Here is a 12,238-nt window from a genome sequence, read left to right as displayed (position 1 = left end):
AAGAACATCGGACAAAATGATTATTGACCGATCAATGACTATTTCACAACTATTAATTAAACGTTAATTAAACAAATGACTGATCACAAAATTGATTACGAATTATATCGATAAAATTAATATTTTTTTTAAATAAAAAGAAAATGAACGAATTCTTTCTAATCCCACCATGTTAAATAATTATTCGAATATGTTATTAAACCGTTCTCCATTTTAACACGGTTCCACGAGTGTTGAGCCAACTATGGCGACATCGGTTGTAATTAAAGGTCTGGTGAACAGCAAGCCGGAATTCGCCCCTTTCATTGTATTCGCCTCCTCGTCCCACAACGATGCGGAAAAGTATTTCATCGTCGCGCTGCGTAATTCCATCGGCCCTCTTGCAATCTTCTTCGCAAATAGCCCCATCTCGGTGCAATCACTTTTTAACTGGAAACTACGGCCAGACCGGATGGCAAACTTTTTCTTACCATCGTTTCCCCGGAGATAGGGTGATCCGTCATCGATGCAATTTGTAACGGAAGTCCGCAAAGGATGAACTTGTCACTGTGTTGAGTGAAACATTTGTTGCGGTCTTCCACCCGTTGCATCGTGGAAACGATAGAATTTTTATACCCGTTGGTACTCGTATTTAGACACGAGAGAGAAGAAATGGTAAAAAGAATCTAAAGTTTCTAAAGATATATTTGGAATTGTTGAAAACTTCCTGAGGTATAGAGGTAGAAAGATTTTAGAGTGGGATAAAATATTATCTCTTTTATGTGATCGATCGTTATTACTAAAAATATATCAATTTTAGATTTAAATTAGCATAATTAGATTTTAATATTAGCATAATTAGATTTTAATATTAGAGAAAATATATGGGAAAAACTCGATAGAATAATTCTATATGAATTTATATGTATCTTATTTACCTTAATTATTAACGATAAATTAAATTATTCAAAATTTTTGTAAAGAATTCTTCGATAATTTACCAATTGCACGTATTTATTCTCGTATTTCTGAATTGCAGGAACTACGTTTCGAGGCAGAGGCACGAGGAATTAGGCTAATGCTTTCGATAGCCATCGTTTAACTCGATAAACAGACATCGTTCTGGAACACGAGTCGAACAACATCCCAGAGATTGGACTCTAATTTTACAGAGTGTTCTCCAGTGAAATCAAACGTACAACTCGAATAAAAACAATGTTTCCCCTTAATGAATCAACTTGGAAGGACATTTTCTACTGACATTACACGAATCCTCCTCAATCAAAGAAATTGCACAACAAAATACATTAAACATTCAACAATGGACATTCAACGATCATGGTCAATCGCCACGAATACATCATTGAGGGGAATCCTCATTCATTCGGGCAAACGCGTCGAGACAACCATTCCTCAAAGAAGATTCCATTCAAGGAATTCCCAACGATTACACCTACCTTCCACACAACATCTGAAACAATATCTCCAACAGTTGAATCAATATCATCATCGATTACGTATTTATCGATCTAAAAACAGATTCTAATAAACGATCCGATCGATCATCTCTCATAAGAGGCTCGATAAAATTTTACCTGCCATCGAATTCGAATCAACTTACCAAACTTACCAAACTTATCCCAAAATAAGGAAAGCAAAGTGTGACGGCGATGATCGTAAACGATCAGGCGCGTTCCACAGCCATGATCGAGTGAAACTGCTCGAGTGGAGCATCAACGGTTCATCATGTTGAACGTAATGGCAGCGATGACGACGAGTCTGCCCAGCCGAGTGGATCCCACCCCTACGTCTTCCAGCAACACGAGCACCCCGTCGAGCACCGCTGCGAACAACGTCACCTCGGTTCCAGTTGAGAACCCCACGGTCGAGAATCTACCGGAGAACGTGAACGTGTTCGTGGTGGTGATCAAAGGTATCGTGATGGGAAGCATAATCACGACGGCGGTGCTGGGCAACGCTCTTGTGATCGCCAGCGTGAGGAGGCACAGAAGATTGAGAGTGGTGACCAATTGCTACGTGGTGAGCCTTGCAGCCGCGGATCTCCTGGTGGCTATGTGCGCGATGACGTTCAACGCCTCGGCCGAGTTGTCGGGCGGTAAATGGTTGTTCGGCCGGTTCATGTGCGACGTGTGGAACTCGTTGGACGTATACTTTTCCACCGCCTCCATTCTTCACCTGTGCTGCATCAGCGTGGATAGGTATTACGCCATTGTCAGCCCTCTCGAGTACACGGTGATCATGAGACAGGGAACTGTGGGATGTATGTTGGGCAGTGCGTGGATTTTGCCAGCTTTGATCAGCTTCATACCGATATTCATGGGTTGGTACACCACGCAGGAACATTTGGATTACATGGTGAAGAATCCGGAGGTGAGTTTGATATTTGGATTGTATTTAGATCACGTATATATAGGCGAGTTGAAATTTTACTTTCGATCGAATATTCATTGATTCATTGTAATTTTATATATTTCTCTCTCGATGATTAGTATTTATTTAATATTGTAAAAATATCACGAAGTATAGAAAATGGCCATTAATCATGATCCAAACGCACAAAGTGCGCTCTGTTTCTTAATGTATTCGGAGTTTACGATGTCCAAAGATGATATCGCGTAATAATTACACGTCAAAGTGACACATTTCGTCGGAGAATCTTTCATATGCATTATACAACGTGACTTTCGGTCGACTGGATACCTGTAACGTGTCTGCTTAATAAGCGTTCCGACTTGCATACCAAATTATGAATACTGACAATAATTCCTCCGGGATAAGAGGATTTGTGCAAGGCTTTTCCTCAATTTGCATACGCGTGCGTTATATATAGGCAAATCGACCAATCACGTCCTTCACTTGGTCCACGTAACTTGCACTATTGTTTCCTTGATTGGCTAATTTGGTTATGCATAGTGGCCGAACACCATCGTGTAGGTCCCATTATAAATTCGACGAGTTATGATCCTAAAAAATTAAATTTATAATATTAATAATCAATTCTTATTTGCTTGAATTATATTACATAAGTAAAATTATTCATTAATCTAATGGAACGATTCCCGTATGTTTTTTGCTCGTGATAAAAACGTCAAGTGTTCGTATCTGTTTCATCAGTTGGCTAGACAAATCCAATTTGAACTCGATTGTAGTAAAAATAAAGTGAAATCGAAGAGTCGATGCTCCATTTGCAGCTGAAGTACTATTGGACGAAAGCTATAATTATGCGTATTCAATTGCAGTTTTTCGTCAATTTTTTTAACGAATGTTGAATTTTTAAATCAAAATCTTCGCACTCGTAGATTTCTTTCAACGAAAAGATTCATCATTGGATAATAATTTTACAGAAGTTCCAATATAGATAAAAATTGAAAATAATTCGAGAAAATAATCGAACGATTATTTTATTGAGTAATTACGTAAGTCAAATGTTTTAATCGAAACATATTTATTTTTTTCTAAAAATATATTATTGGAATTTTTAATAAAATAAGTAAATGTATGATTGATTTCGTTGTTTGCCTAATTAAAATTGAAAAGCGACGCGTTTCTTTTAATTAACGTTGACTTGCAGCACAAGCACTTGACTAGGTTTATTATTACGTGGATTTATGTTTCAAAATGAAGTTTACGTAAGCGCGGGGAAAGGTTTCATCTCATTATGTCGCAGATTTAATATAAATTCCGCATACACGACAAGATTACCATTACGAAGAAAATTGAATTAAAAATTTTGCTTAAGCCTTGATGAAAATTGGAACTCGATCGAACAATTTTCTATGCCATTAACCTTCATGCGTTGTAACAAATTTATTACTGTCATATATTTTTTAATATACCTAGATTATATAACGGAAATTATTCTATCAAACAGAGAAATTTTATTTTTTCTAGATACATCGTTTAAAAGAAATTTTCGTTTAAAAAACTATATATAAAATATATTCTCAATTTGAGAGGTATATCAATAGAATGAGATTTCTATTAAGATTAGACATCTAATATGTTCTCTTAACTATCAAAATTTTGACATAATTCTAATTAAACCACTTTACATATACTTAATCCAAGTACCCTTTACACACCCTTTATACACAATAAATCAATAATCTCATTTACTTATATAATCACTTACATAGCTTCCAGCAATAACACGACCCACGCTCCTTAAAACAAAACATATACAACTTTTGCCATAAAAATTTAAATAAACATTTTACGTAAATACATACATACTATACATACCAATATCGAAAAACACATGGATGATGGATATTCCCTTTTTAGGATCTTTGTAATTCCACCATCGAAGTCTCAGGTGTTTTTACCCTGAACATTACTATCTTAAAGCAACGCTTTGTATTCGATGTAAATCTCGTATCGATCGGAAGATAAATTGCAGAGACTGATGCGCAGGATGTTATAGCGTATCCCCGTCGTTGCAGGTTTGCTCTTTCGTGGTGAACCGGCCATACGCTGTGATCAGTTCGTGCATCTCCTTTTGGATACCTGGCTTGGTGATGATAGTGATGTACTGTAAGATCTACAAGGAGGCGGTCAGACAAAGGAAGGCGCTCAGCAGGACGTCGAGCAACATCGTGCTGAACAGCGTGCACCATCACAGGTCCTCGACCAGGCAACACCATCATCAGCAGATGCTGCTTCAAGCGGCTGCCGAAACCGGTGAGTTTGCACGATTACACGTAAAACGTTTTAGCGTTGTCTCCAGTTCCTGTTTTATTGTTAGAACGGTGCATCCTCTGTCGTTTCAAAGTCATTTTCTGACGTCTCATTCAGGAAATCTGTTTCATTTTCTCTTTTCATTGCCCAACGTTGAGATATATCCGTGTTTTCGAAAGTAATAAACTTCATTTAGATGAAGAAACGTGCGTTAAAAATAATAAAAATTAATATTTAATTGAAGGTGTGAAAAATAAATTTTGATAATTTTTAGGTTATAGAATAAGGATATATTGATTGTCTTTTCCTTAACTTGTTTTATTGTTAGAAAGTTTTAGACGAGTTTCCATAGCACGAAGGTAACCATTGTTCTAGTTTTCATAGAATATTTAATAGGATGAAATATTCAAAGTTAAAATAAAGACCTTTAAAAAGCATTCATTTGGAAAACAAATGACTTTTAAGAATTTTAAAAAAGGAAGATTTATAACGCGTTAAACTTAAAATGAATTATGTAAATGCAGAATTATATTATATAAAATATTATAATAATTTCTTTCAACTTTACATTATGAAAAATAAATAATTTAACGTTTCGAAATGTTACAAATGTTACAAATATCTAATCCATGTTTTCCAAAATAATTATGAAATATGAAATTTTCATTTTACGTTTATATTTACACAATTTTATACAATTCATTTTATATTTTTCAAAATAATTCTCAATCATTGAGTGCTATTCATTTCAATTGGGCCAAGTTTCAAGCTAAAACATCGATCGAACGATCATGATTAATTTTTAATTTTTTAAATCAGCGGTCGTCAATGATCGAAATATTTGGAAATATCCGAAGTATCGATAATGAAAACGAGTGTTAATTAAAATTGATTACAAAAATTGCAATTTCTCACCTGATTTCGAAGAATTTTTATTAAAGGATTAATTAAGCACGTGATGTAATAATATCTATTTAATGAAAGATTTCTTACAAATTTATAAATTTTCATTGAATTATTTTCACTTTTTCTTATCCTTTTACATTCTTTAAAAATGAAATTCATATTGTTAAATCATGTTATAATTTTAACAAAGATTAATGTTTTGATAAGAAATAATAATAATATAAAGTAATATTCTTCCATAACAATAATTGATAAATTTCTAATATTGTTATAAACATAATAAATTTCCATTTGTGAATGGGACACAGGAAATTTATGGATGACGTATCCCATCTAGGGACGATCTAGATAGGTAATGGTTATCCTAATCTTACTATTATACACATGTATCTTACTACATCATTGTTGGATCTCTCTCTGAACATTGAATATCATAAATTTCGATACGATCGATTTATTTAAAAAGCAAAATACTTTATACAAAATTAAAAAATAAAGTAGATCAATATAGAGAAAATTATATAAAATAAAGTAACTGAACTTTCTAACCGTGTAAATCACGTAGATTACAAGTCGCAAATAAAAGTATCTCGTGCAATCAAGTTTCGCTAAGAATTTCAATAGAATTCAATTGAAAAATAAAAAAAAAAAAAAAAAAGACGTAATATAAGAAATTTCCACGAGATGGTTGAATATTGGAAGAAATTTCCAAAAGAGCATGATTTCCGGTTGACGAACAACGTTAACGCGAAATACTTTAAAATCTGGAGAAGTCGCAGAGACGACAGGAAATTGTATTTTCCTCGGCATTTTCGGCACGAGTCTGTGCACGGTATTATACAATATATAGTTTAACGAGATAAGAGGATTTTGCAGGAGCATTCACCGCTTCTTTTCTCCTTTTTCTAAAATTGCAATGACGATGCAAGGGCATCGTTGGAGAAAATAGCAATCGGGGAAGCGAGTATTAGCGGACACTGAGGAACAAGGCGGAAGACCGCGATGACACGCGATTCGTAAGACGATTAACCAGTGGAAGAAGGATTATTTCTTGTGTAATCGAGTTGGAAACACGTCAAACAAGAAATTTCGCCGATGTTCTTCGTTTTTTCTTTGAGAAAAAGAAATATCAGGCATGAATCGTTAAAAGTTTTTTTTAATTTAAATAATTTCCTCCTAATAATAAGTTAGAAGATATATTTATATTACGCTTCAATTATAATTTTTAAATTTTAAATTAAATTTATATAATTCTATGTAAGAGCTTTTGATTGATGATTCAACTTTTTACAAAAATAAATAAAGCATATAACGAACGATAACAAATGATTTATTCAATGTTTGTTTTTATTGATCAATGTTTTACTATTATTTACAAAATATTCATAGTATAAATAAGATCACGAAAATAAAACGATTCAAAATAAGAAGAAAATGGAAAAACAAAATAACAGTAGAAAGAGCTTCATTTTTCAGCAAAATTTCAATCAAATACACATGCACCTAGCTTATTCCCAACTGGATATGAATAGATAATGTATGGAAGATAGATCTACATGCAAAAATAAATAAAAAATGTAGAATATAATATTTTCTTCAAAGCCTCATTTTTGAGAAAATGAAAACATTCGAATGCACATTTTTCTGATCAATCGTTGATTATTTTACTAATAATATATATATAACTCCTCATGAGATTAAGAAGTCTTGATATAAAATTATTCCGTTGCTATAAAAGTATATATTTATATATCTTTGTTATTCTGCAATCTGTTTCGATGTAACGAGGATAAAAATAACGAATTTCCGATAAATACGAGTTTTCGAAATCAATGAAAAATACGTGAATGTTGAAGTTTACAATTGTATTTTGATCGACAGTCATTGCGGTTTACAATTAAGGGCGCCGATTGAAAGCGGTTAAAACGATTGAACCGATTAAATGGGATTTTGCGGTTTCCTGATAAAATCGTGGTTTTCAGCTATTTTCGTTCGCATGTTGGATCATGATAATCCATTCATTCTAACGATTATAAACGAATGAAAAAACTGATTGATTTCGAGGATTGTTAAAACGTTAAAAAAATTCGACATAGATAGGATTTGTCTGTACAATGCAGCATTCTGAGAACAAATATTCTCGCAAACATATGATTTTGTCCCTTCCATTATAATAATACGAATTTCGAGAAGAATATATTTTCATCGTTTATTATTAGTGAAGTTTCGTTTCATGAAAATAAAATTTGTTCCTTTTAAAGAATAATAGTTAATACAGAGAATAGATTTTAAACCAAACTATATTTTATTATTATTTTTAATAAGTTGATTGATAATATCATTAAAATCATTGAGATGCATTCCTATTCCTACATAATAATCTAAATATTTAACAATGATAATTTTTAATTCAACAAATCAAACATAAATAAAAAAATTATTTGATTATAAAGAATAGCTAATTTTAATTTTGTACTGTTAAATATTAATTGATAATTTAAAGTTTTGATCAATTGTGCATCAATGCATCAAAAGTTTTCACTTAAGCTAACAGCAAGCCTATGAAAGTCGGAAATCATCCAAAATATAGATGTATCGTACGTATGAATATTGTTTGCAAACGATAAAACGAATGCTTTGTCTTTGTTCAAACCGGAAAGTGAGAGTCGAATTCTAAACAAGAACGGTACAATGGAGCGACGTGAATGCATAGTGTGAATATACACTGTGATCAAACGTGGGTGTTGAAAGGTCAGTCAATCGAAAAAAAGATATTAATATAAAAAGAGTATGAGATCGTCAAATGGATTTGCAAAATATCGGTGAATGGTTTGAATCGTTACTTGCTATATTATATATCATTCTCTATTTTTTCTTGGAAAAATTTTACCTATTTGTTTATAAATATTTTGTTCGATTATTCTAATGATTTTTTTAAATCAATAGAATGTTTTATGTTTGTTAAAAATTCTAATATACTATACTCGAAATAGAAGATACTCAAGAACAAATATAGATATGTATTATCGATTACACAATCGAAACATATGAGTTTACAAAGTTCTTGGTGGAATAGTTGCAGATTTCACTGAAAATAATACTTTTTAAGTCACAAACTATCAAATGGATAATCTCTGTAGCAATAATTTTGGAATATTATTCTACGCCAGACATCAAGTAAAATTCAATTCGATAAGAGTAAATAGAAATTTGCATCTAATTTAAAAAACTAATGAATTTTAAAATTAGTTGGAAATTGAATTTAAAATTATCTTAGTATTATTTTAACCCAAAGTATTTTATATTATTCTTTTCTAATGTGATAATTGACTTCTTTTTTAAAAAACTTAACTTTTCGAATATCATTTCGAAAACTATAAATTTAACTTGAATTTTAAATAATCAAGTACTTAAATTGTTTGGATTTTATGATATTTCACGATAAATTTGACCAAACAAAGTTGATTGATATGAGTTTCGTAAATCGAAAAAACGAATGAAACGTCATTGTGACGCATTTCGAACGTGACGAAAAAGGAGGAAGTGGTTAATATGACAAACAATAAACAGAGATTTGCTCGATTCTATATCGTCTTTAATGACCCGTCATTAATATGTAACACCACGGTACGTGTCGGAAATTTACGAGCGCGCCTGTTCAACTGCAGTTGCAACGAAATTACGAATCGACTGCAAGTCACCCTCCTCTTTCCCCGGCGCGTAGAGGACTCGTCGGTCAGCCGACCTTGACCCTCAAACGTATCCTGTCATCGCTGCAATTTTACTCTGGTAAAGACTGAAAATTATAGTAATGGAGAGATTGAAGATAGAAAATAAGGATAGTTCAATTTTCAATTTTTTTCAAAAATCTTTGAACGACTTTCGAATTCTTTTCTTGTTGAATTTTATCGTTGGACATATGAATCAGTTTAACAAAATTAAGTTAATGGAAAATATTTTGTTATCGCACATTATTACTTGAATTAAAGTTTAGCTCAAAATAATACAAAATAATACGTGTGATGACAATGGATTTGAAATTTTCAAAAAGATATTAAAGATATTAAAGATTGTAAGGATTTATTCAAAACGATAAACTATCTTTACTCCATGTTTCAATATCTTTGTTTTTAAGTTTCTATAGAATTTCATATAGTTTAATTTAAATTTTCAACCATTTTTAAATTTTGTATTTTAAACTTATAACAAAGATGATTAAATCAAAGAAAATAAAAATAAGCTATGATAAATGAATAAAATGAAATAATTTACATTTAAATAATTTAAATAATTTAAATTTTCGTAAGAACGTTTAAGAAGAAATCTGTCGATCATGCAAACTAGATTTGATCTAGAGCGACTCGAAGCCATCGCTAATCCCAACCGGAGGGCGTCAGTAGTAACGGATCGCATAGATCAGCCATAAGATTTCCTGTGTCTCGACCAATGACCTTGACCTAGCACGATCCGCATCATCGTCGGTATTCGAGGTGAATGGTGGTTAGCAGATCGAAAACGGAGGGGTGGGTGGCCGTGGAAGGTCAGGGTGACAGTTACCGACGTATTTTTATTCTTGGAACATTGCTAGCGCAGTTTTATCGCTGAGAAGTTGTTTTCGGTTACATAAACAAGGAAATTTCCAGACTGCACGACGACAAAGAAAAGTGGCTCGTTATATTCTTACACGAGAGCAGCAATTAGTGTTTCAAAGTTAATTCTGAAGAGTTTGTAAAAATTCATTCGAAGGAATTGCAATTTTACAAGAGATTGTTTTATTTTTACGTTTTTATTTTTATCTTGTTTCATTCGTGTTATGAACGTGTGTCTAAATTTTCTATCAAACATAAAATAATCGATGAATTTTAATTAAATTAATATTCAAAGATAATAAAATTTTTATATTTGTTACCGAGGAACTATATATATGTTTTATATGGATATTAATTTCACCATTAAATTACCATATTAGTCTATGTAGTAAACTGAAAGTATTTTTTTCTTTCCTTTTTTTATATTTCTTGAATGATGTATAAAAATTTGAAAATACAATTTCGCAGAATTTTCCTCTTAATTTAAATAATGTCATTTCATTTATCTTAATAACGATGTGAAATTAAATTAAATTTGTAACTTTAAAGCGAATATAATATATGGAAAAGATAAGCTTGATCTATATTCGTTAAATAATTTGAAGTGAACACATTTAAATGAAAACAATTCGAAATAATAGAAACTAGAACAAATTTATTTATTAATTTTATGGAAAATGAAGAACGAATCATTGTGTTTGGAGAAGCAAAATTTTAAACAATCCTTCTAATTCTTGAACGTTGAAATTATAACAAAGAAAATGGACACAGATACGGATTTCCGCAACAATTAACAAAGCTCTTGGTGGCGGACGTTGATAAATTATGATTCGCCTCGAGAGAGTGGCATTGCTGGATTATTCATACGTTTTAACAACAAATTGGTTATTTCTATGTGATTGTCATTGTTCCAATGAAATCTTGCTCGAGAGACTGTTCTCATCTAGATCATTTTTCAAGACTTGTTCAATTCTCATCCATTTCACTAATTAAAAAAAGGTTTAATAAAATATAATATATGTCATTTATTATATGCAGTGAAAGAACAACATTTCTTTGTTTTGTCTTTTAATTTGTTATTCAAAGAAATGAATCATCAATATTTTGATTATTTGTACAATCGAATTCAATTTATTAATTGTATTTTATGTTAAAATTGTATGTTATGAAATAATAAAGTATAAAAAAATAAAAAAAATATAAAAAATAACTTAATAAAAATTTTATCCATAGTTTCAATGTGTCAAAGATTCGAATTTGTCGCTATTGAAAATTCTCGGATACGATTTTTGCACGATGATATACTACTTTTATATTGTCGTCAATCGCAATTTCTTTTTTTATTAATTTTGAGGAGAAATTAAAGAAAATTTTGATAATTTTTCAAGAAACAAATGTAGCCACGACGAATTGAATGAATGGTATAATTACACGTTCAATTTATCATGCATTTTAAACAATGTATTTCGTAGATGATTAGACGATATATTCTTATCTTTCCTCATCTATGAGAAACTTTATAACAATATTTAGATTAACTCTATTATCTATATTATTACTATAATTTCATGTTAAAATATGTTAATAATATTATTTGTGAAGCTTTATATGTCATTAGTAACGCAATTAATGTAATTCATAATTTTATCACAATTATATATAATTAGAAATGTTGCGTACATATTATTATAAAATAGCGTTGAGGTACAACATTGTTATTTGAATAATTGCTCAACTTGGTAAATAAGTGCGAATGTTGAAAGCCAAAAATATTATTTTTATAAGATTATCTTTATAATATATATAAACGATACCACATTTTTCGATACTTCAATCTTCTCATTTCGATGTCGATCGAATTTCGATATCAGATCGTACTTTTCTAAGCGATCAAGATCAGACTCTACCCCTACAACTTCTATCCCTATTGGTTGCATAACAAATAGGATTAACGTAGGCCATTAGAGGACGCTCACGAAATTTACGGTGGAATGTTTTCAAATATGTATGTATATCGCTTTATACTCGAATTGACAAGTAGGACGATCGATATTCGACGGAGATAC

At 31.3% G+C, this 12,238-nt stretch overlaps 1 protein-coding gene across 1 annotated transcript in view; it reads left to right on the top strand.

The window, feature by feature from the left end:
• The first annotated feature begins 1,725 nt into the window (after window positions 1-1,725).
• LOC122713085 (octopamine receptor beta-3R-like) overlaps window positions 1,726-12,238 on the top strand; it is a 102,545-nt gene continuing 92,032 nt past the window's right edge. The window contains exons 1-2 of the mRNA XM_043933226.1: window positions 1,726-2,370; window positions 4,443-4,680. Coding sequence (XP_043789161.1) covers window positions 1,726-2,370; window positions 4,443-4,680 — 883 coding nt within the window. The remainder of the gene's footprint in view (window positions 2,371-4,442; window positions 4,681-12,238) is intronic.

Source organism: Apis laboriosa, unplaced genomic scaffold, assembly GCF_014066325.1.
Source record: "Apis laboriosa isolate Shangri-la unplaced genomic scaffold, ASM1406632v1 scaffold229_cov158, whole genome shotgun sequence".
Classification (NCBI taxonomy): domain Eukaryota; kingdom Metazoa; phylum Arthropoda; class Insecta; order Hymenoptera; family Apidae; genus Apis; species Apis laboriosa.
The sequence above is the reverse complement of the archived record's forward strand: the minus strand, read 5'-3'. Positions and strand labels throughout refer to the sequence as shown.